The 27,595-nt window shown below is 29.7% G+C and overlaps 1 protein-coding gene across 1 annotated transcript; it reads left to right on the top strand.

The window, feature by feature from the left end:
• The first annotated feature begins 2 nt into the window (after positions 1–2).
• On the top strand, positions 3–27,361 carry flfl (serine/threonine-protein phosphatase 4 regulatory subunit 3 flfl). Its single transcript, XM_065515547.1, has 10 exons — positions 3–261; positions 16,616–17,391; positions 17,452–17,639; positions 17,923–18,861; positions 18,925–19,102; positions 19,176–19,431; positions 19,500–19,766; positions 19,838–19,965; positions 22,446–23,359; positions 26,508–27,361. The coding sequence occupies exons 2-10, from the start codon at positions 17,280–17,282 to the stop codon at positions 26,601–26,603; spliced, it is 3,078 nt and encodes a 1,025-aa protein (XP_065371619.1). The 5' UTR covers positions 3–261; positions 16,616–17,279; the 3' UTR covers positions 26,604–27,361.
• Positions 27,362–27,595: the final 234 nt, after the last annotated feature.

Raw genomic sequence — 27,595 nt, 5'->3', positions numbered from 1 at the left:
TTTGTGGCCATTCGTCGTATAGGGCTGTCGGAATCGGTGTGTTTTAAAAAGACGTAAAGTTTCATTTGTAAAATTTCCATATAAAAAAGTTATTGAAAATTATAAAACATATAAATAATTAAACCTTGAAATATGCGTAAACGGAAATTGAAGAAATATTGTGAAAATTTTCTCAAATAAATGCATTAATTTGCCATAAAAAAATTAAGGTGCAGACATTGAAGAAAGAAAAAAAAACTTGGAAAAAGAGCAGCATAAAGAGTAATTGACAAAAATACAGATTGTAAAGTAGTGAGTGAACGAGTCAGTGGTAAAGAAGTGTGTAGTGTATAATATAACAAAGTGGTGCGACCATACATATACATATTTAATTATAATTCGTGAATATTTTTACAATAAAATCCTAATTGAACTGGATATTAAATTATATTATTTACGTTAAAACTATGATTTTCTGTTGAGTTGTAATAGTAATTAAGTAGGAAATTGGAGAAAAAAGTGTGGCCTTCACATTACGTCCCTTTTCGGCTTTTTTTCTTTATGCTATTAGAAAAATGAAAAAAGTGTTGGTGTTGTTCTGTCGTCGAATGACTGTCCACATTAGTGTGTGTATATAGAAGTCAGTGCGTATGTGTGTGTGAATAGTGCTTACAGAAAACGACGTCAACGTACGTGTGCCAAAAGACAACTCTGTTTTATTAACTGAAGTCTACTTCAACGTCATTAGTAAATAATTAATTTTATATAAATTTGCAACAAAATTAATATGAAGAATATATGTATATTTAAGTATGCATATGCTAAGCGTGTTTAATTTAAAAATTTATTTTTTTCGCTTAACAACTGAATACACAAATAGTTAATGTTTACTATTTTTGTTTTAAAGGTTACAATATATTGTGTTTTGTCTGTATCTCATCATCATCATAATTATTAACGTACATGTACATACATATCTTAGTGTCACTGAATTTTTAAGAGTACACACAATCGAGTTTTTATTTCTACAATGTTGCCAAAATATACGAACAAAATTTTGTGAAAATATTACTGCTAAACGATTTTCCAATTGTTAGAGTTTATACGTATACAATTCTATAAACTATAATGAAAAAATATATTTCTTTTAATGTTTATGCAAAATATTACACACATTTTCTAAATTATTGTTTGTTCTCTTATTTCTGTTGAGTTGAATATACTTATTTTTCAATTTGTTTTTTTTTTACATTCTACTTAGCCCGCCGCTAAAAGTGGTGAATTTTCTTATTTTGTTTTTCTTTTATGTATGTATTTGTTTTTTATTTACGTATTTTTTCGTGTCTCATTTCTACGATTTTTCGTATTTTGTGTGTGTATCCATTATTTTTAAATTTTCTCTTTGCTAAATTCTTATTCGGTTTTTATTATTATTTTTTATTAATATTTATGTATGCGTTTTGCACAATTATAATAAATATGATAATTATCTTATTCATAATCGGATTTTATGACGTCTCAGAGTATATTTTTATATTTTTAATTGAATGAATTTTGAATAAACCATCAATTGTGCATCATTCCTTTTTGTTGTAATATTTAACTAAAAATACATGATTTTTGTAATTTGCGGGTCATTGGACCTTTAACATTAATTTCGTTAAACTATGAGGGCTAATATATTTTTACTTTAGTTTTTTGTTTTAAATTTAATAACAATAGACTGCAAAATTTAACAATTTACAGACCATAATTTTGACTTTTTCAAGAACTCGAGATTATTTTATTGAATAGGTAGGTACAATTTTTTATTTATAACGAGATTTTATTGCGTTACAATACTTTCAACACCACAAACTACCATTTTAATGTTTTAAATAATTCGAGATTTCCTAATTATGAATTTATAACTAGATTATATTTCCTTACACTACTTTCTACACCGCGTCGTATTTACATATAGGTATTATTTTAACTAATTTCCAGAAATAACTTTCTGGTCCATATCTAGGATGACAATTTTGAATATGATTGCTGTGAGAAAAATTCTTGTTGAGTTCGACTTAACTTGAACGATTTTTATTGTTGTCGGGTGTTTAATTTTGAGTTTATATGCATATGTAATGAATCATGGACCTGTTGTGATTTATGCATGTATTTTGAAACACTTAAATCAAATTTCTTCAATATTTATATACCTATGTTTAAAGAGTGTGTCAAACTATGAAATCGATTTCATGCATTATTAGAAGTATTCCACGCAATACAACAATTCATAATTCTAGTTGATTCGAGGTTAATGCAAAAAATATATTAAAATATAAAGTACCACTTTTAAAATGCAAACATTTAAAACATTTAAATAGGTACAATAATCAAGTGAATTAAATAAGCACCTATTAAAATTGACAATTTTGTTTCTAGGGGATTTCATAAGATAAATCACTGAACCACATGAAATAAAAGAACACTTTTCATATACACATTCCATAGTATGCAACAAAATAACTACCTAAAATGCGAAAAAAATGCACAACAAAATACAAAATATGGTCATAAACAATAGAAAAGATAGAGGGAACATCAAGTAAAGAAAAATACTATACAAGTTGGTACTAGAAAATAAAACGTTACGAAAATCCAATTGCTGTAGAAGTAAACAATCTACCAAGCATAGGAATGAATAACATTAAATTCAAGTATAGAGTCCCTCCATAAAAAGTCTATGGAACGTTTAAATGTGTATAACCAACCCCAACATGAGGGGAAAACATGAATAAATTGAAAAGAACAAAAATGATATCCCAAGCCTGGTGGTTTGGTAGATGTATGTTGTGATGATGACAATGAAGTTGAATGTCGGTGTAGTATACATCTACATACGAGGGTGCATCAATAAGTTAGTGACATTTTGAATGAATGACAGTGTATGGAGCTCCTTTGAGCCGGAGAGTAGGGCGGCAGAGGAAGCATTTCGTAGCCTAATTCATGGATATTTGCCATGGATACTTCACATGTGTACACCATGTGCAGTCAGTCAGTCGATTGGGCAAAACCTTATCGTGTATTTTTTCTATTGTTTCGGGTGTAGAGACCTCAACTGGGCGTCCAGAATATTCGGCATACTCCGTACTTGTACGGCGACAACGAAATTTACCATTGAAATGGTTTTTCTCGCTGTTGCGTGGTTGACAATGTTTGTCGTGGGAACGCGGTAGGTTGCTATCAATTCGAATTTAACAGGAGTCAACTGACAGATGAATGTTGACTTTCAGTTAAGAGGCGGGAAATTAAAAAGTCACGGACATTGAACCGCCCTCGTACTACGTTATGACTCTTGCTATTTACTTTATTTGCCTTGGCTTTGGCTTTTTTGCTTATAGTTATAGTTAGTGTTTTTAGTTATATAAACATGAAACATTTAAAGTTATTGTCGAAATTATACACAGAGAAGTTGAATGTACAATTATTTAAATATTTTTTTAGATTTCCATAAATTAAAACTCATTCATATGTATATCTCTTATAAGAGTTTCGAAATTCGAAATTGTAATATTCTCGTAATGAATTTTTAATTTTTTAAGTATTAATATTGAATAGTTTTGGAACATTAATACAAAATATTAATTAGGTGCTGTAAAAACTAAAGGAATTATAATATTTAATATATTTTACATCAAGGCTAATTTACTGTACAGTAAATTTGCCTTGTTTTACATGTTTTCGAATATTTTGTTCTAGTTGGCAGAAAACTAAGCAGTTTGAAATTTTGAATATTAAAACTAATAAGAGACTGACTTTTGGATAGCCGAGTATTTTTCAGTGACTAGCCTTTTTAGAAAAATTAAAATTACTTTTATAGTAAAAGGTTTATACACCATCATGGTAAAAGGTTTATACACCATCATGGAGATAGTTCAAAACTATCTAGATTATTTTATTTATAATTTATTTACAAGTTTTAAATACATAATTAGCTATGTACAGAGAGCCTCAAAAGTGACTGAACCAGTGAAATTTTTGATTTTTCAAGATCATGCAAATCAGTGTAGTCCGACTTAATCATTTTTTTTTTTCAGTTCCGAATCTATTATTCAACCCAATCTCCAACAAACCGAAACTTTTAAATTTTAATCGATCGAAAGATTTTAGGACTTTCATTATCTTCAAAAAACATCAAATAGTTTGTGGTGTTTACTAACTTTTGAGGCTCTCTGTATGTACATATGTATATAAAAATAAAGTAGGTACTAAAAACAAAGGTTTTCAACCATATTTTATGAGTGTTTAATGTGTGTTTTCTTATTGTTCAGATCAACAAGTCTATAGGTACATACATATAAATCAAAGCGAAAAATGCAATGTATTTAACTACTTTCTTTATATTAAGGACAAATTTATGTCAGACATACCTTTGCCCGATTATGCGATGGAGCCACTGTATATAAAAGTCCTGTAAATAAACAAAATTTTTTATTTATTTATTTCAACTACATAAATGTTCTGGTTATAAACAAAATTATTTCCAAATGATTGAAATCAAATTATAAATATTTTTTTATAAATTATTTTAGGGGATATGAAAACATTATACTAAGGCGGAAAACTGAAGTTAGTAGAGGGTGGGTTGACAGGGAGTGGTGAATAAAATACGTTAAAAGAAGTGGCAAAAAAAAGGTGTGATTTGTAAAAAGAGCGCGCACACATATAAAATTAATGAATCTACCAGTCAGTCAGCCAGCTAACAAAACAAACACTCAAATACTTAAAGCCATCTTGTACTGAATTTTGCTTCTATGATTATGGAGTCAATTGTGTTGAAACACATCAATTCTTATTTTTAATAAGAAGTCCATAATTATATATACATTTAAGATAAGTTTTAGTTTTATGTTTATGAGAACTTATAACGGACATCTTAGTAAAAATATGAAACTATGTAACTGAAAAAGTAGGAATATTTTGTAGTGCTAAGTTCAAAAAAACCTTTTATGAGCAAATGAGCGATATGTATGTATGATAGTATATGTATATCTGAGTAAACATACATATGTACATTTATCCAAAATTCGGACTGTTTGAATTCCTATTGAACTACATTCAACAATACTACCTTATTTTCTGTATTTTCAACTTTGTCAAACAATTTCCCATTCAGCCAACCAGTCAACCTGACTGACTGACCAACGAAAAATATAAATGAATGACTAAAATCTTGTTGCTGTTGTTATAAGTGTAAATTTGTTTTTTCGTTCTCGTTTTATTATAGTATTTCCGATGTTTTTGCACATGAGTAGGCTTTTGTTGCTTGTTGATACATTTACTTAGTTCAATAAGTTTGTTTTTGTTATTTTTATTGTTATAGTACAGTGGGATAACACTAAAGAGAAATATATTTGAATAAATACACTGCCGTCCAGCTGAATATGGCATTATGGAAATTTTTAAATACCCTATCGTTTTTGTAGTTTGTATTATCGTGGGGGAAATTCTACTTCCCCTTTAAAATCGATAAGCATTTTTGTAGTTTTTTTTTGTCATAGTCCAGAGTTAATTTTATAGTTATTAATTTAAAACAAAAAGGTTCTTCATTTAAATTTTGGTTTAGTTTCTGTACAGAATAGTGCTGTTTTTCATCAGAATATAATAATTTTTAATTTATGTAATCTTGTAACAATTTTGCAAATGAAGATTTTGTTAATTTTAATAAAATTTCACCCACTTTCTTTTATTTTTTATATTTTGCTCTTGCACTTGGATACTATGGGACAGTGCACTACCATGCACTCGGTATACATTTTAGTTTAGAGAAAATTTTCCAGCACATTTTTTTCGGAATATTTCGGGAATATCTTTATAAGTTTTCTTCTTAATGTTACAGTATTATTTCTGCACATATACTAATGTGATTAGTTGCCAATTGCTTCGATACTAGCAACAGAAAATCGGTTAACACAGAAGAATTACGATTTAAATAACCGAATAACAAAATTTAATCAAAACTATTTATTTAAACCAGGAAAACTAACTTCTACTACAAATTGAAATATTAAGGAATTATTAATATTCATTAGACATAGTAATACTATTAATACTATTTTTTATTTGTTTAAATTCATTCTGATTTGAAAAAGTTCTTTTTCGAAACGAGTAATTTTTACAGATTTAATTTAGGCGGACCTATATAGCCATTAATTAAAGATTTTACATTCCCAGCAAAAAAATTACATGACAAAGAAATAGTTTAAGCGGGGATGATGAAGTGGTTTCATTTAGGTGAAACATGTATGATTTTTACATTAGCGTATTGAAGATCATGTGTTTATGTGTGTATTTAAATATATGGCTAGGGTATTTTATTTCCCGGGAATTGGGATTGAAACATTTAATTTCCCGGGAATTCCGGGAATTATGTTACAACTTGAAAAATAAGTAAAAAAGAAAAGTATTTTATAAAATTTTGCAATTTTATAAAAAACAAGTGGAGGATGCAACGTAATGGTATGGGGGCAGTTTTTCTGCTGCTGGAGTTGGCCCATCGCTCTAAATTAATGAAATAATGGATGGATTTATCTATAGAGACATCTTGGAAAGAGTAATGCTTCCAAATTCTGAGGATAATAAGCCTCTTGGATGAGTTATTCAGCACTATAACGACCCCAAGCACTCTTCACATGTTGTTAAATCGTGGTTAGCACAAGAAAGAGTTTCGGTAATGGAATGGCCACCACAATTACCAGATCTAAATCACATTGAGAACATTTGGGAAATCGTTAATCAAAGAATCGACACCGAAAATTGCACTAATTCAAATATTATGTTTCAAGGATTGGTAGATGCTTGGAACGCTATTCCTGTAAATTTTATTGCCAATTTGATAGCTTCACAGCCTTGCCGATATAAGGCCGTCATTGAAAATATAGGATTTGCCACGAAATATTAAGTTTTATAGACAGAAATGTTTTAAAAGCAATTAGTACGTAGTTTTTTAAATTTTTTTTCTTTTCAATGCAAAAAATTCTGAATTAAATTTCATATTCTTTTTTTAAGGCATTAATTAAAAAATATAAGCTGAATATTTTTGTTTACATCTTAAAGTAGTTTAAACCACTTTTGTAAAATTCTGTTGCTGGTTGCATATGTTTTGACCACCACTGTATGTTAATTTTGTTCCTACATTTCTTGTTCTAGTTGCCTGAGACACATTAATGGCCTGGCGAATTTTTAATAACTTTAACATTTTTAACCAATTTTTGTCTTTTATATCTTATTAGAACGACAATTACGTACACATTTCGATTCTTTTAAATTAAATTGCAAAAGTAATTATTTAATGGCAAAAATTTAAAAAAACTGAAAAAAATGCATTTTTTCACCTTGTAAATGCACCTCAAAACTAAATCGAAAGTCGGCACGGGTTGCCCTTGTTAGAACAAGCTAAAATTTTTGTTGGTGGTATTTTTCTACATTCTTAGGGACACTTTAGAATGATAATTACGTACACATTTCTATTCTTTTAAATTAAATTGGAAAAGTAATTTTCTAATGGCAAAATTTTTACAAAAACTGAAAAAATGCATTTTTCCCCTTGTAAATGCATCTCAAAACTTCAGAGGGCTTTCGGCACGGACGTCTTAACCCCAAACGATTTACTTAAAATTTTTTCAGGATGATTTGTTTACTAACGTTCACCAAACTGGGGGTGAGAATGGCCAAAATCCAACTTTCGTTTATTAAGGGCCACCCTAATGTACATGTCTGACAACATTGCTATTGTTTTTCTTGCTAATGGTCTATAAGTATGTAATCGTTTTACGTTTATGTCTTTGTTTTCCTCCCCAACATTTTGCATACCAAAAACCGAATTATACACAAAGATATTGTTATGTGTTCATATTATTTGTTCTCTTTATTTGGCCATCACATAAAGGGTGTTAAAACGTTTAACGCTCCTCGTGAAGGAATGGATGGTTAAAGGTAATTTTGAGGTAAAAGCATTTAAAAGAATCATTCTTTTGCAAGAAAAAATTATTCCAAAATTAATTATTTGAAAAGATAGAGGGTTTTGCAATCGGAAATAATTAATTGTATAAGATGGAGAAATAACAAAAAAGCAAATAAAACAGCAGAAAAAAATGTTTGTTATGAAATTCTGTTTTACTGATCATATTACCATTAAAAAGTAATTTTAATAAAAATCAAAATGTCGGTTTTTTGCGAACCGGTTAATTTGAATTGTTGATTTTCGGTTAATCGGTTTATATCACTCGGTTAACCGGTTTTTAAAATTTGGGACTAAGATTAGTAAATCTCATGTTTTGATAAATTTTTTATAGTTATTTTATGCAATTTATATCAAACATTTGATCTGCTGATATACAATATAAAACTATTTCATAAAAATTTTTAATAATTAAAATGATTGTAAATAGAAGAGGAGGATGAGTTTCCTTAAAACCTTTTTCAGAATCAATAACACACAATGAAACTATGAAAATCAAATTCCGCATAATTGTAGAAGTTTAGGCTAAATCTTACTAATGATTCATTAAAAACTTAGTGGTGATTCTACCAAACGTTTCAATAAATTTGACTTCATTAGTGTGTTTTGTTCTTAAAATTTTATTTTATTTATCATTTCGTTAGCTTAGTGTACAAACGTGCTATGTTCCTTTTCAGAAATATTACAGGAGAGACAAAAAACGTGTAATAAGTAATAAGTATATATAAATATATATTGAGTATATTGGACTTAAGGAGTGAGATCGAAAAATTCTTAACATACATATATGTTTATAAAAAAGAAACCACTAAACTTACAGCTTTAATTTTTTTTTTATTTGATTGAAATTATTATTACAATTTACAAAAAAAATTATTTTTATAGTTTTAATCACTAGTGATGAAATTTTGAACCTTTTTCGGAAACCCTTCCATTAACGTTTTTATAGTGCTTTCTGTCACTTTGCTCGAACATGTAGTCCATCTCCGTTTAAAATCTACCACACTTTTGGACACCTTTTTTGTACTCTTCAATTCTCTTTTAACAAGAGCCCAATATCTCTCCACTGGCCTTAGCTCCGGGCAGTTTGGAGGATTTGCCTCTCTTGGTACAAATACCACATTATTGTTCTTGTACCACTCAAGGGCTTGTTTGCCATAGTGACAGGATGCCAAGTCAGGCCAAAAATAAGTGGACACATTATGAAGTCTTATGAATGGAAGCAGCCTTTTTTGTAAACATTCCTTGATGTAAATTTCGGTATTTATAGAGCCCGTTGTAACAAATGAGTGGCTTCTTTTGCCGCAACTGCATATTGCTTGCCATACCAAGAACTTTCTGGGAAATTTTGTCTGCTTTTGGGTCCTAAACTTTTCTTCAACATTCCCTCGAGCATCAGCAACATAAAATTTTTGACCTGGAAGTTGCGAAAAATCTGCCAGAACATACGTTTCGTCATCCATTATGCAGCAAGAATATTTTTTTATAAAACTTGACTTCAATTTCCGTGCTCTGTTTTTGGCCTCTAAATTTTTAGTAGCGTTCCTGTCAGGAACTTTTTGAGCCTTGTATGTTTTTAAACCTGCATTAGCTTTAACTTTTCGTACCAAATAGTCCGAGCACTGAGCTAACCGGGCTGCTTTCCTACCGGATGTGTTGGGAGCTCTTTTGAAAATGCGTTCTATTTTTTTGGCTTTAGAAACATCATGTGGACCATTCCTTCTACCTGAACCAGGTTTTCTATCAACTGACAAGTTCTCCCGGTACTGTTTAATAACATTGGAAACAGTTTGACGGCAGACCTTTGTATGCTTGGCCAACTTTTTGTAAGACCAAGTTGGGTTTTGTTGAAAATATTTAATAATTTCAGTACGCACTTTTTTCTGGTCACTCATTTTAATCAGATTAACAAAAAAATTAATATAATTGACATTACACATAATAACTGACATGTTTTTCAAAGGTAACTTGATCAAAAAAAAATTCAAATAATACTTGGGTTAAAAAATGTAATGAAAAACGTGTGTTAAGAATTTTTCGATCTCACTCCTTAGCACATTTGCTTATTTATAGTTATTAAATATTAACCATTCTTGACTACTAAAAACTAAAAATTTATTGGATATTTTATGTTTTCTACATAATGTCGGTTAACCCGGTTTTTTCGAAGTCGGTTAACCGAAAAACCGGTTTTCTAAAAAAGGCCATTTTTCGGTTAACCGACAAACCGGTTTTTTAAAAAGTCGTTTTTTTATAAACGCTAGATAGATTTTAATAGATGTTTGTTTGAAATATTTGTTTTTCAAATAAATGTACATATGTATGTAATATATTGTCTCCATTTCATATTTGCTATGAATGAATTTTAAGAATTTAATTCATAGTATATACAATACACGCGAAGCAAATTTTCCAACATGACTAATAATCTATCTATAGATACTGCTACGTATTAAATTTGTATGAATAAATTAAAACGAAGGAGGCTAGGCAAAATTCAGAAGACAAAGAGTCGATTCAGTCAGTGTGTATAAAATAAACAATAACAATGATGAGTAATTGTTCGTGAGACGGGCAACTACTAAATACAAAAAATCTAGTGTAGAGTTAATTAAATGAAAATAATTTCATTTGAATTGTTGTAGCTTGGCACTTTTTGTTCATTAGTACTGATAAGAGAGTTCAACAGAAAACGTTTTCTTTTAATAATTTTGCAAAGTTTTATTTTTGTTTGCATTTTACTATGACATTGAAATACATATGTATATATAATATGGAGTATTAACAGTTTGTAGAAATATTTATAAATATTTTATATAGTCTTATCTATAAAAAAATGTATACTATAGACGTAGTTTAGCAATTGTTTGCTACCACTTTAATGTTATTTTTTTTTTAACTGATAAAGTTAATTGATATACTCTCATACAATAAGTTTATATTAATAATAAATCCTTTTAAAATTATATTACCAAATGAATAAGTTCGCCATTCATTATTTATTAGCTTAAATAACAAATAGCACGTTTTTCCTTTTTTTTAAATTTTGTAGTAAATATTGCATATCGAATGAAATAAACGTATTCTAGTAGTATATATGTAGTTGTGTTTGCAGTTGTATAGTGGTGGTATGTGGTTGAAAATGCTACCAATAAAATACATATTCATACATACAGCACAGTCAAAACAACAACCAGAAGCATGCCAGACGAATTTACGTCAGACAATGAATGTCAGAGCCACTGAACGATAAATTGTTATGTAGTAGTATTTGGTTTTGTTTTTGCACATTGTTCCAATCGAACAAATTTAAATGCCCTTGTAGACCTTGTAAATTAATGTATTACACACAAAATTTTTTTAAATACCGTGGTTGAGAATATAATGGACATGTTTTCCAAATAATCAGTTTAGGTAATTATATATAATTCGCTACCCGTACCGTAATGATTTACAATATATTTAGTCTATCTAAAATTTGTTTCTAATGCAATAAAAAGTACAATGTTTATTTCTTATTTTCTAACCTTGTAATAAAATAGAAAAGTTTAGAACCAAAAAAATTTGTATTCAATGTTTAGTATTTACAATTTTTTATTAATTATTTGTTGTTCGAATGCAATAGGACTGAACTGAAAGCCGTCCATGTGAAAAACATGGATTTTCTAGAAAGATTGCAAAGACTGACCTTGAGCTTTATCAATTTGTCAATGCTAAGCAAATATGAAACTGCAATCGGTTAAAATAGTTATCATCGGAATACGTGGCAGCAATATATCTGTCCCTTTATACTTCCCAGTTAAAAGGTCGTTTCGACAACATTGTTCATTAATTCCCTTACTGTAAGTCGAGTGCCATTACAAAGTTGTGGTGTATTAAAGTAATTCTTAGCGGTTTAGACTTGTATAAACTACAAATACGCATATATAAATAAGAAGTTTTCAAATGTATACAAATTTTAACATTTACTTAATATTGTTGGTAGTCCGTGCATATTTGTCATAAATATTAATATTGATAGCAGCTATAACTTCCCCTATGTATAATTTGTCATATATATGGGAGGTGCCACTCCCACTATTTTGTCCATTGGTTCAAAATAAAAATAAATTTATAAATCTAAAACATTTTACCGATTCAACATAGTTTTCGATATATAAATCGAATCACACGATATATGAATCGAATAAAACATAAGAATTAAGTTTCCCGTTTATTATAAAAGATAATTTCATATGTATTTGTAAAGAGTTTGTTTGGAATAATGAAATATTCCATGGGAACTACTGTGCGAGGTACGTCATCACAAATTGTCGTATGTGTTTATTGGCAATATTGTTTTGTTAGAATGTATGTATGTATTTGGTATTGATTAAAATTTTTTTATTGTATTTCTAGTTTAATTTTTGCTTGTTTTTTTATCTTGTTAAAAAATACATTTGGTCGATTCACAAGGTATCCTATCATGTCATATTGTCATAATATTCTAATATTTCAAGACTCCGCGGCTCCGTTTAACTCTTAGGCCTTTGGCGCAGGTCTCCGCTGGTTGGTTACGGTAACACAATAATCATAGCATACAGAGTAATATTATTTTAGAGCTTTTTTGCTTGAAAGGCAATAACAACATTTTCAAACCATTGTGAAATATTAGAACATTATGACAATATCACATGATAGGATACCTTGTGAATCGACCGATTATATTCGTATTTTCTGCTATTACTGTTCATTATGTTTTTGTGGCTTTTTTATAATGAATACAATAATAAAAAAATACCCAGCAAACATAAACTTATACGGATTATAATTGCCGAATCTTTCTTAAGTTTTTAAATATACTCGGCCTTATCATGTAAGGCGTAGTCGTTTTACGTCAACGACAGCTTCCTTGCAGCCTTACATGATAAGGCTGACTAGTTATTGATACAAATGTTAGGGGCCGAATTACCGCATTTGATATCGAGTAAAATGGATCGTAATTTTCTTATTTGAGTGAGATTATGGCATACGATATCGAGCAAGACATTTAGTACATTTTATCATAATTTCTATATCGATATCGAAAAAAATTCGTAATGATAAATTTTGCATTGCATGAAAATTAATAAAGCATTCACAAGGATTGAGAACATAAATATTTGCTGTGTGATATAAACTAGAGTTTATATTTAGTTTATTGTTTACTATACAGTGAGTGTGAATGATCACTTTATATCTTCTTTATTATAAACATATTTTTATGTAGTCAATACTACATCTTTCCGTTTTTTGTTTTATTTTCTTGGCCTAATGTTATTTTTTGTTGATTTCTTTAAACGCCGGTTAAACTTGTTTTTTTTTTAGCATTTTGTTGTTTTCTGTTTTTATTTACTTTTTTTTTGAGCTGAGTGCACGATATAAAAACATTGATAACATTATGTTTGTTATAAAAAAAACCTATGGTGCTGTGCAATATTTTTGTTTATACTTTTATGTATGATACTTATATTAGGATGGACCCAACTAAAATTAAAAGTTTAAATAAAGATAATCTACATTCATTGTAATACTTAGACTAAACCAAACGTAAAAAAGAATCAAATTATGAATTAATTGAATTAAAAAAGTTTTCTTTTTATTTGAACTAGTAACATTTTCTTATAATTGTTATTAAAAATATGATATGAAATTTAATAAATGTTCTTTGATTTTTATTAATTTTGTCTGTTCGTTGTTTTCTTATTTAAAAAAATCTGATAAAGTGATCTTCGAAAAATGTATGTTGCCAGTGCCTTGAATAATTGAAATTAAGTGCCGGCTTATTTTACCAAAAAAAAATACATAAAAATATTAGAAATTAGAAAAATGCAGAGATCAAATCGCAAGATTTGCGATTTGACAATTGTGCGAGTGTCGGATCATGCATATATAAATAATGAAGATAAACGCATACAATTGCTCATCAGCTCTAACGCAATCAAAAATTTGTAACCATGTGTTGTTTAGCGTTTTTAAAACATTCTCCAAAAGGTCGAATTCGTAGACAATTGCTGATGTTTTTAATGCTTTTTTCGCAGAAATGTAGCTTTATTACCCCATCATATGCGAATCCCACAATATCACCGCAGAAGAAGGTTGCACTTTTCCACTTTTATATTTATTGAAGTTATATGTATTTGTTCCAAAATATAAGATATAATAATCATGTTCCACGTTAATTAACATTAAACAAAAGTTATTATTGTTTGATTAAAATGTAACTGAAATAATTGACAGTCCTACCTTCTGCCAAAACTACTTGACTGCAATCTTAATTAATTTATGGAATATTAAGAAAACAAATCGCTTTCACTACATGTCATGAAAAATAAGTTAATTTATATCCAGGGACGAATAGTGTTTAATTGTGCATGCGATTTGTTTTTGTATTTTTCGTAAATGTGTTATAAATTAAGTCATACATACAGCTCTGAATTATTTTGCTAAAGTTTTGTAGTGTTTTTTATGTTTATTTATACAGCCTTTTTATATTTATTTTCCACATTTTTCTGTTTGCAAACATTGGTTTTTTTTATGTAGAACAATACAATTTTGTATTCTTGCTTTTATACGTTTTATTATTTCTGATTTATTTTCTCTATTTTAAAGTGTATTTTTGTTTTGTTTGTTTTTGCAATATCTCTGCGCATTGGCAAAAATTTCTAAAATGTATGTACATAGAGTGTTGTTCATAAGATTTATAAATATGTATATACGCGCAATTTTTTGTTGTTGTTTATTTGTTTAAAATAAGGCCTAAAAGCATACACTCACATACATCTCATATGTGATTTTGTTGGCGGCATTTGATGACGTTTTTTAATGGTGTTTGTTAAGCTTTCACAATGTTTTCATTCATGATTGTTATAATATTAAGTCTCAGGTCAACTACAAAAAAGTAGATAAGAGTTGGTTTCTTCTTCAAATAGCATGAGATGTTTTTTTTATTTTTTTATTTTAGAAGTTTTTTGCAATTTAATCCATTTATATTCATATTTAATTTGAAGAATGATAATGGGTATTCAACAGCAGATAAATTGTATGTTTAGGGTTACCCCCAGTAACACGAAGGCTGGTTATGTGTTAACTAATAGTTATACTGACAGTTTTCATACAAAAATTATATTAACCGACAGTATAACTTAAGGCATAACCAGGTTTCGTGTTAATGGGGTTTAGTAAAACATTGTTTAACATGCTGTTAAGTTTAACAAATAATACTATCTTCAAAACAAAAATTCTGTTTATATGCGATATATATTTTGAACTGTTAGAAGAAGAATATAAAAATGGTAATAATTTAAATCGAGCAGCATCTTAAGATTCATATATGTACATATGTCAGATTCAACTAGAAAGTAAAGACATTAATTTAAAATTAATGAATAATGAACATTATTTTTGGGATAACTGACCAGTGTTGCCAATTCATGGTGAACAAAAAGGGCTAAATACTTAGAAAAAAAACAACTTAGAATGTTACATTTGGCTATGCCGAATAGACAAACAAAAATGTATGAATATAACACAAGTTCAAATGCAAGAAAATAAGAATATTTATTCCTGTATGTTGATCCTTAACTTTAAAATAGCGTAATACGTATATCATATGCCGATGTTTTTAAAGCCTCGTATTTATCACCTGGCCTGCAAAATGCTCCTAGGCAAATTTTTTTATATGAAAGACAAATTATGTATAAAGTAATCCAAGTGATAACTTCGATGGAGAATATTTTGATAAGTGAATAAATATATGGCAAATATGACTCATGTAATGCAGAAAAAAAAATATTCTAAAAATTATACACGTCGCCGGACAGAATTGATTTTCATTGGCAAAAACATAAATTTTGCCATTAGTTAGTAAACATATCAAAACTAAGGTAGCCAAAATATGTAAACATAAATATTTAATTTAAATTTCGAAAAAAGTTAATATTCTATATTTGATCAGATAAAAATGATCATAGCTAAATTATTATCGATAATGAACTGAATTTTTCTTTATAAATTGGTTGGATTGTTATCTTTGAAAACGGTATACTACATGGCATGTGTTAAAAATATTTGTTAAAGTACTATATTTACGTCAATACATCGCCCAGATAAAGTTAAAAGTATTCTCTTTAACCCTATATATGATTTTATAAACGCCCGGACCCGCGCGTAAAACATTAACATATTTATTGACAATCTTTATTCAAATAACGTCCATTTTCTCTATATTAGTTATGGCATTTTTTGAATGTATGGAAGGTCCAACAATTTGTATGTGCTTAAATTGTTTACTGGTTCAACATTTTCAGTTAATTTTTGTCATAATATCCCTGCCAATTTTTTTGAACTGATTTTACTAATTTTCAACAGCAAAAATTTCAGATCATTAGAGTAAATATATAATTTTCATTAGAGTAAATATATATGGCTAAATGAAAATAAAAAAGGCTAAATGCTAAATTAATTTTTTTGTGGCTAAACAAGATTGAAAAGGGCTAAATTTAGCCCAAAAAGGGCTAAATTGGCAACACTGTGACTGACTCTACGTTCACTCGCCGTTGTTGAAAATCTTAATTAATGGTTCTTACTAATTTTATATTTCTTGTTTTATTTCAGATTTCCTTTAAATAATTCTTCAGACAGGCCCATCCCCGTCAACAGAGCAGCATTATTATTACATAATAGAAGTAAAAATGTTTACTATAATTTGTATAAATGAGTAAATCTCAAATTCCTTTAATTTTTGAATTCAATTCAATACATTAGTTTGTTGAAATAGAATTTTGTTTGAGTAAAAGAAAGTAATCTTGAAATTAAAAGGAACAAAGTTCTGTTAATTTTCCTTCCTAAAACGAAAACACACTAATTTAACTCTCTTCAAAGAGTAAGAGACAAATAAATAAATAATTAAATAAACAGAGACATACATAAATTATTTATATATTAAAAAGCAAATTTGTTGTTGTCATTGTTGTTGTATTAATTCTAAGGATAAAACAAAAAGCGTAAGATTAGCAACAATAACTACTTGACACGTGTGCCACAACATATTGGGACGCTAGACAACAACAAACAAACTGATTCCCAAAACTACAGCCAACTCAAAAAAAAAAAAAACTAAAGTAAAGTAAAATAAACTCCAGTGTTTCTCTGCCTCTGCATATTCATAAACAGTAAATAAAACCTTAAGTGGGGTTTTTTGTTTCATTATTTTTGAAAAAAGTATATTTTACAAAAGTAAATTGTGTAAAATATCCGTCAAAATAAAATCATTAACAAAATGACTACCGATACCCGCCGACGTGTTAAATTGTATGCTTTAAATGCAGAACGTCAATGGGATGATCGTGGCACGGGACATGTGTCATCAAATTATGTTGACAGGCTTAAAGGTTGGTATTTGGGAAATTTTATTAAATTTATTTACTAAATAATGTTTAAATTTGTTGTAGGCATCTCTTTGTTAGTACGCGCTGAATCAGATGGTAGCTTACTTTTGGAAAGTAAAATACAGCCAGACACCGCTTATCAAAAGCAACAGGATACCTTAATTGTTTGGTCTGAGGGTGATAACTTTGATTTGGCCCTGAGTTTTCAAGAAAAGGCTGGTTGTGATGAAATATGGGAAAAAATTTGCCAGGTAAGTTGAATCATTCAACAAATTAACAAACTTATCTTTTACTTTTTAAAAAAATTGTTAATAAAAATGTTAAATGCAATCTGCTAAGTTTTCCACAAATTACAATTTAGTATTTTTTGTTCTTGTTGTGGGTCTGAAGGTTTAATTCTGCATAGAATTCACTTGTATGACAAAAATCAGAGCACCAAACAAATTCTGTAAAAATGTAAAATTTTTCAGCCGAACACTGATTTCTTATAAGAAATTAAGTTTTAATGCCTTTTCAACAAAACAACTTTTCTAGGTTCAAGGTAAAGATCCATCCGTTGAAATCACACAAGACATTGTCGAAGAATCCGAAGATGAACGTTTCGAAGATATGTCAGATACAGCACCGCCTATCGAATTGCCACCCTGTGAATTGGCCCGCCTTGAAGACATATCCGAAGTCATACAGAATTGCTTGACCACACCGTTGCGCAAAGAGAAACTCTCCATGGCACTGGAATCCGAAAACTATATAAAGAAATTACTTAATCTTTTTCATGTGTGCGAGGATCTCGACAATACCGAGGGTCTACATCATCTCTTCGAAATATTCAAAAACATATTTCTATTAAACAAAAATGCACTTTTCGAAATAATGTTTGCTGAAGATACGATTTTCGATGTGGTTGGATGTCTGGAGTATGATCCCAGTGTAACGCAACCGAAGAAACATCGTCAGTATTTAAAACAATGGGCTAAATTTCGTGAAGCAGTTCCGATCAAAAATCAGGATCTACTAGCGAAAATACATCAAACATTTCGTGTGCAGTATATACAGGATATAATATTGCCCACACCATCGGTATTCGTAGAGGATAATATGTTAAATACTTTATCTAGTTTTATATTCTTTAACAAAGTTGAAATTGTCACTCTCATCCAGGAGGATGAACGTTTTCTGGTTGATATGTTTACCTTACTTACCGATCCAAATACCAGCGATGCCAAGCGACGTGACATTGTTTTATTTCTAAAGGAATTTTGTAATTACGCGCAAAACCTACAGCCGCAGGGTAAAGATTCTTTCTACAAGACCCTCACGTGTCTGGGTATTTTGCAAGCTTTGGAAATAACATTGGTGATGAACGACCAGAAAACAAAGGCGGCCTCTATCGATATACTAACGGCCATTGTTGAATTTTCGCCATTAGTCGTACGCAATTATACACTACAACAAGTTAATCGTACTGAAGGTGTAAGTTCTTTATTATTTTCGCTATTTATTCATATACTTATGTCAAGGTTTTACAAATTTCAGGACCGTATGTTGTTAAATATTGCCATTGAACAAATGTTAAATGATTCCGAACCAGAATTAGGTGTTGCAGTGCAATTGATGGGTATAATAAAAATACTGTTAGAACCCGAAAATATGTTAACAGAAAAGGGTGATTTCTTAAATTTCTTCTACAAACACAGTATACAAACCTTAATAGGTATGGTTTTTTGTTTCTTATTCAAATAAAAAAAAAATAATTAAAATTAAATTCTTCATTTCATTATTTTCAGCACCTTTGTTGCTCAACACCATCGATGATCGCCCACAAAATGAAGATTATCAAACAGCACAATTATTGGGAATTGTACTAGATATTTTATCATTTTGTGTTGAACATCATACTTATCATATTAAGAATTTTATAATACAAAAAGATCTCCTCAAGAGAATTCTAGTACTCATGAAGAGTTCTCATACGTTCCTTGTTTTAGGCGCTTTAAGACTTTTAAGAAAAATTGTTGCCCTCAAAGATGAGTTTTATAATCGGTAGGTGTTACTAAATACATAGTAAGGAGTTAAACTTTTTACACACACATTTTTCTATTATTTTATAGACACATTGTTAAAGGAAATCTATTTGCTCCTGTTGTGGATGCCTTCATACGCAATAATGGTCGTTATAATTTACTCGAATCTGCTATATTGGAATTATTTGAATTTGTTAAACTGGAAGATATAAAAACGTTGTGTGTTTATTTTGTTGAAACATTTAGCAAAATATTTGATGAAATCGAATATGTACAAACGTTTAAATATTTGAAAAATCGTTACGATCAATATCAAGAGCGAATAAAAGATCGTGATAAGATGGGTTTAGATACGTAAGTTTAATTTTTTTACATTATCTCTCCATGTATTTGTCTGTTATGTTATGGTTATTGTTTTTTTTTAGTGGCATTCCAATTATACGCGGTAATCGTTTTCGTCGTGATCAAAGGCAAATGGAGGAGGAGGAAGAAATGTGGTTTAACGAAGAAGAAGATTTAGAAGAACTTGAAACCTATAATAGCGTCATGAAGTGTGAGTAATTGAGCATTAAATTTAAGTAAAATTTTTAATAACATTTATAATTTTTAAGTAAAAAACTGAAAATAAAAACAAAACAAAACTATTAGAATAATATTGTCCATGTTTCCAATAATATTGTCAATGTTTCCCATACACTCAAGAAACAAAAATTTTTTAACAGATTGTGGCGTGAAGTTGAAAGGATATTGGAGAGAATAATCCATTTAATAATGATGATCTTCGTGTGGCGGTAAAAATAATTGGTAATTCAATGCGCATCCATTGTTTTGCTCAAATTTTTAAATTAGGATATTACTACCCAGCAAAAAATATTGTAGTTCAAGAAGAAGTGACACTTCTTAAATATATATAGTTTTTTTGTCAATTTTTTTTTTTAAAAAAACCTAACGTAATTGTGACATTTGAAATTAAATAAAAGTTATAAAATATCAACCACTCACTTTTAAAAAAAATTTATTCTAAATTTCAGAATAGGTCAAACTTGGCTTTGGTATTTACCAGGGGAATCCCAGTTTTCATATAAATATAATGTTAAGCAAGTATGATGAAAATATATTTACATATGTATATATATATATTACATTTAACTTATTTGTAACAAAAATTCAAGATTTTTGGTCCGGGTCAAATATGATCCAAATTTATTTATTTAATTCAAAATAAGAAGCCTCAAGCCCATAGGGCCTAATTGGCTAGACTACAATACAATATATTTTTATTTAATTCATTAAATGTAATTATGTATATATAATATATTAACAAAAACTTAAACTAAATAGGAAGAACTGAAGTTTACACATACTTATTAGGTCTCTAAAACGAATGAATGAAATGAAGACATTAGGATAGCAAATAAGATGGCAAAAAAGTAATAAAACTACTATGAAACCAAAACCCAAATCAAAAAAAAGCAATATCGAATTATAAAAGGAAAATAGAAATGCAATCTAGGATCGTTTTACCAGATTTCTTTATCATCACATTCAAGATTATCAATATCAAAATTTTTTTTTTTTTTTTAAAAAAATATAGTTACCATACATAAAGACATAAATGAGTAACGGAAAACATAAATATGCTGGCTTCATAATCGCTGCATTGCAAACAGCCAATGTATTATGAATTCGATAAAAATATATTCTTGATGGCCACTACAGAATGAGAGAATCTACGATCCTGGTAAGGAATAACCGTATTCCACAACCGAGTAATATGTACACTAAATGATCTGGCCATAATCAATGAAGTATGTGCCGGACAGATTAAAGAGTGTGTTCGATTAGATATGGCAAAGTTAAATTTACTCAATAAGTAATCAGGCTTACCATATTTTATAGTTTTGTAAAAGAAAATCATTTGCCTCAATTGAACATACTTATCGAAACTACAACCTAGTAAATCCAAATAATATTGCGAAACATGATCACCAATACGAAGACCATATATGTAACGGATTACTCTATTGAAACACATCCTTAATCTTTCCATATTAATGTTGGAAGTGCAGGAATAAACCTCAAACACGTCGTTTTACCGACAAAGACAAATAAAAAGCAATACTATATATATATAACCTTATTAATATCCAAGATATACGAGAAATTACAAAATTGATTTGATTATTTATGTTAACTTATCATCCAATATAAAACCAAGCGTTTTATAATGAGGAACTGTTTCTAATAACTCATTATCAAGAACAACATTCAAAACAATGGGGTATTTAGAAAATAACATAACATGACATTTCATAGGATTAAGTTTTAAAAAGTTTCGTTCTGACCAGTCAACTAAGTGAGCAAGTTCAGAGTTAATGAGCGCCTCGGAATTATGCAAAGATGATAATTAGCCAATTAGCAATTATTAATTAGCCAAATTAGCCAATTTTTTTTTCTAAAAACCTAACGTAGTTGTTTTCATTTGAAATTAAAAAAATTAAAAATATCAACCACTCACTTTTAGAACAAAATCAATTTTAATCTCAAAATCGGTCAAGTTTAAAATTAGGCCCGAATCCCTATGAAGGTTAATGCAAGTTCATTGGTTAAACAGATTAATTTTTATATTCATTGCGGTAGATATTTTAAATATTTTTGAAAAAAGTCAACCGACTAATAAATCTTCAAAACAAAACAAAGAACAAAAGTATATTTTCATGTTTATTTCTATATTAAATCTAAATACACTTTAATATCAAATATTGGATGATATTTTTAAGTGCTTATGTAGTTATTGACGAATTTCTTCCAATTTTTTTTGAAGCGATGATGACTATTTATTTCATCGCACACTACTGTAGATGGAAGCATTTCATACAAAGTTTTAAGCGAACTTCATGTTTGTTCCACACTCTGATTCATATTTACCACAGATCTTGAAACTAAACAATTGACTTTTAAGAAATTTTGACTACATTTTCGATATATTCTTATATCATATTGACCTTTTAATTTTACCCGTTGTTCTTTTAGCCGTTACCGAAAAGAATGGTTCTCAAACATCTCAACTGCAACAGAAATCACCGCCACAAAATGCACAACAACAGCTGCAACAACACGGTACCAGTAGTATGTTGGGTAACACATCTGGCACCGGTAATCTAAACACAACAACGACGTCATCCACGAGTCTTTCTCCAACTGGTGGTGGCGGCGGAGTTGGTGGTAGCGATTCCATCGGCGGCCTGCAAACACCCTCCACCAGTAGTAGTAGCAGTAGTAGTAGTAGTAATTGCAATAGCAATGACCAAACGTCCGCCGCTCATTTGGGTGCTGCTGCCGCTGCAGCAGCTGCAAATTTAGCCCTGCACCAGCAACAACATCCATTGCACAATTATCAGCAACAACAGCAGCAATTGAATCTAAATAGCACTTTGGTAGCGGCTGCAGCAGCAGCGGCAGCAGCCGGTGTGGCTTCAACCTCTTCAGCTGCTCACTTGGAAGCACAACAGCAGCAGCAACAAAGTGATATTGTTGAATTGCAACAACAATTGGCAGCAGTAGAGCAACAGCAAGAGTTAGCGTTAAGTGGCGGTGTTGTTAATAGCGGTATAGCATCAACATCGAATGCGACGCAAACAACGGCAGGACCCTCGACAAGTGCTTTGACAGAATCAGCAGTTGCTGCAGCGGCAACCCAGCTTTTATCATCGATGGCTTCAAGCGAGGCCGTGGCAGCGGTAGCAGCTGCTGCCGTGGCGGCCGTAGCTGCAAGTGTTTCGGGGGTATCAGCAAATACAGCAGCAGCTGCAGCTGCCGAAGCAGCTAAACTTAACAGTAATGAGAATAATAAAACAAACACTAACACAACTACTGCAACAGTAGATGAAAATAAAGAGGCAGAGCCATCATCCACAGCACAAACTGGGGAAAATATTTTAAAGAAGGTAAGCGGAAGAGGTTTGATTTCGACGTGAAATTTAAATTTAGAGAACATCTATTATATGCAGCGCGAATAAATAAACTGAATACGGGGGTTACTACTTGTGTTTTAACAAAAACATTCACAATTGTTGTTCATCAAAAACAAATATCTATCGTCAACGTATTTCATAGCCTAAAGAAGGTAAACAAATCTTTTTTTGTAGAAGAAAGTAGTTTTCATTAACCCATATCCTTTTTTTTTGCAAAAATAAATGACATTCACATTAGTGGGTAAATTTTGCCCAATATGCAAATTTCATATTTCTGGTTACATTTTTTACAGTCTTGACATGTAATACGCCTTTCGGAATGATTCTTACTAATAAATTTATTACACCCGAACATTTCTTTAAATAGTTAAACAGCTATTTGAGCGATTAAAAAAAAAAACAAGGAATGCCCTCATCAAAGTTTTTAACTGTTGAGTCGTTAGCTAAATCACTTTTGACCAGGCACGGATCCAGGTCAACCATTTGGTGGTGGGCGATTTATAAATAAAGTAAAATTTATTTAAATTTTGTTTACTTTTTTATATGATACTTTTCGGTTTTGGGGGAATTTATTTTAATGAATTAGTTTTCATCATTACAAAAAATGAACTTAGATTTCATTTGTATCGGCTTGTTTGAGGTTCAAGATACAATTGAATTTTAAATACGCCTACAAATACGACAGTCGTCTAAATACGCCTACGCCAATCATTTTTTTTGATTTTTTCTTTTGTGTAATAACCCTTGAACATTTTCGTGCGCATATTGAAAAGGTCTGCCACCTGATTTTTTATTTATGTTTTCCACAGCTTTCTAGAAGCTCACTTTTGGTTGTTCAATATCTTGCTCGATAATTGACCTGTTGGTATCATTATCGAACACTTTAAAATCATCGTTATCTTTCGTAATTTGATACTTGTTCCAATTTTCAATGTCATTAATTCTGATGTCAACATTTTCAACCACCTCGAAGTTAACTTTTTAGAGGGGCACATTTTAGAGCTGAAATTCGGTTAAGATACGGAGCGATTAACTTTTACGAGAATCTACTGTATACTAAATATTTAATTTTTTGCCGAAAAATTTTTGAATGGAAATATTTGTGAAAAATTTTTTAAACAATAAGGGTATTCATTTCAAAAAATGGAACATTACACTCTGATTTTTTCACACTTTTACACAACAAAAACATGAACAAAATTCCACAAAGAAAATTAAATTTTTTTCTTGTGTTTGTTGTGTAAAATCAGAGTGTAATTTTCCATTTTTTTGAATATGATTTTTTTTTTGTGAATTCAAATTTAAATTTTATGGAAAATATAAAAATGTATATAACTTTTAAATAAGAGTTACATAGTAGTTAAAATAAACTGCTATATACACATCTGCTCAAAATAATAGATACACCAAAATTTATTTTTTAAAAACGAAAAAAAATAATGGTATATTGTAAAATTATAAAAAAAATTCAGTCGATTTTTATTTATAGTTAAAAGGAGAGTAAAAAACAAAAACAAAATATTTCATAATTAATAATAAATATTATAAAGTAAATTAAATTTCTTAAATTTCGAAAAATTTGGTGCTCATAATAATAGATACATTTTTAAAAATTCTTATTAAACAAAAGCTAATAAATTTTATCTTAAAAAAATTAGTTTATTATTAAAGTAAAGCTAGTATCCAGTATATCCACCTTTGTTTTGTAAAACTTTCTCCACTCTTCTGGGCATACTGGATATCAAGTTCTGACACTTCTCCAATGGAATCTCGTACCATATTTTTTGCGTTTTCTCCCATAAATCGTCTTTATTTTTGAAAACTTCCTTCGAAAGCCTTATCTTTAATTCACTCCACAAGTTTTCTATTGGGTTTAAATCAGGGGATTGGCTGGGCCAGCTTAAAACAGGTACGTTATTCTCCAAGAACCAGTTTTTAACTAATCTTGAACTATGTTTTGGGTCGTTGCCCTGCTGGAATGTCCATATTAATGGCATATTTTCCGATGCATATGGAAGCATTACGTTTTCCAATATGTCTCTATACCCACTAGCATTCATGGTATCTTCTATTCGGAATATCGGACCAACACCATTCCATGAAAAGCAACCCCAAACCATTATGTTTCCCCCGCCATGTTTTACCGTCTTTTTTGTAAATTTAACGTGGAATTCTTTTCCTTTTGGTCGGCGTACATTTCTTTGGCAGTCGTTTCCAAACAAATTTATTTTTGTTTCGTCGCTCCATAAAATATTTCTCCATTTTTTTTCGCCTTCACACCCGGACCATTGTAAGTGCTCTTTAGCAAATTCTAATCTTGTCTTGATATTTTTTTGGCGCATTAGTGGCACTTTTCTGGCAATTCTTCCCGGCAATTTAGCTTGTAAAAGACGACGACGAACTGTTTGTGGACTGATTTCGTTACATAGCTCCGCAGAAATAGCTTTCGATGATATGAAAGGGTCTTTTTTAACCATAAGGACGATCCGCCTATCTGTTTCTGGACTGGTTTTCTTTGGTCTACCGCGAGTTTCTCTTTTTTGTTTTTTAGATAAAGCATTTTGGACAAAATGTAAAGATCTTCCTATGCTCTTTGCTATTTCCCGTAATGATTTTCCTTGATTTCTCATCGTTTGAACAATTTTTTTCTCATCTTCTTTACAATGATGATTTCGTCCCATTTTCTTCAAAAGAGTCCTATTTTTTATAAAATTGTTGCTAAAATTTAAATTATACTTACTGTTTCACGTAAATAGGAACAAAAAATTGCACAAAAAAAAATTGTATATAAACAAATTACAAATTACTGATGTGTATCTATTTTTATGAGCAAATAATTTTTTGTAATTCAAATAAATTCGTTTTTAAAAATCAACATGAAAGCAAATAGTTGCCAGATTTTTGACTGACATGACATTGCCAGATAGAAATTTTAATAATATGATGTATTCTTAACGCTTGCGAGGAAATTTTCAATGTTACCGCCATTTAAATTTTTTCCAATTAGGTGTATCTATTATTTTGAGCAGATGTGTACATACATATTAATGTATATTTCATTTCTTATTTTCTAAATGAATTTCTATAGTAATACATTTTCCTTTTGTACATATCATTCTAGCTTGTTGATTATGGTAGTGATTCAGGTGATGAATATGAGTTAGAAGATGAAGATGACGAAGAGTCTCCACATCAAAAGAAACCACGTTTGGCATAGCAACTTTACCACCACCAACAGCAACACCCTCCAAATCAAACACAATATCACCTACAACATTCTACTCACCATCATCATCAGCCCCATCAGCATCAGCACCACCACCATCATCATCTGCAGCATCAACACCATCACCATCAATTCCAACATCAGCAAACGGTCGCTACAAATGCTGCTGTAGCAGCAGCTGCGGCCGCTGCAGCTGAAACAATTATTAAAACATTCGCAACCATGTCGTCGTCCACAGCGGCAGTAGCGGTAACGGCTTCTTCTACGGCGTCTATATCGTCGTCAGCTTTGTTGTCATCACCACCACCATTACCAACATCATCATTATCACCCTCGTCATCGTCTTCAAACTCGGCTGCCGTTGTTATGACGTCTTCATCCATTTACAATAATAATAATAATAAAAATACATCTACTAATCCCAAGAACAAACATTTTTAACTTTTTAAATATAAACAAAAACAAAACAAACAAATATTATATATAATGAAAAGAAAAACTTGATTTAAAGAAAACAAAAATTACCATATTATATAGTTAAAAGAGAAATCACTTTTTTTAGCCACAGGCTACATTTACAACAAAACAAAAATAATAATAAATGCAAAAAAAAACATCATAAAAAGGAGAAGATTAAACATTAATTACAACAATTATAGTTATGTAAAATTTCAGTATAACAAAGATAAAGAAAAACAAAACAACAAAATTAAATTTAATAAAAAAACATAAAATTACAAAAAAAAAAATCTCTTATAAAATGATGACAACTCAATAAAGAAAAAACAAAGGGAAAACTTATCAAAAATTTAAAAGTAATGCAACAAATTTTACTTTATTTAAAGCAAAAACACAACAAATTATATTTAAAGTTTTCCAAGCATTGGAAAACAATTTACCTTACCTATCACTTATTTCAATATTTGAAAATTTCAACGAGCAAGAAAAACAGGTATTTTTATTGTCTAAATTAATTTATTATT

Source organism: Calliphora vicina, chromosome 1 (assembly GCF_958450345.1).
Source record: "Calliphora vicina chromosome 1, idCalVici1.1, whole genome shotgun sequence".
NCBI classification, from domain to species: Eukaryota; Metazoa; Arthropoda; class Insecta; order Diptera; family Calliphoridae; genus Calliphora; species Calliphora vicina.
This window is presented reverse-complemented; position numbering and strand designations above follow the sequence as displayed.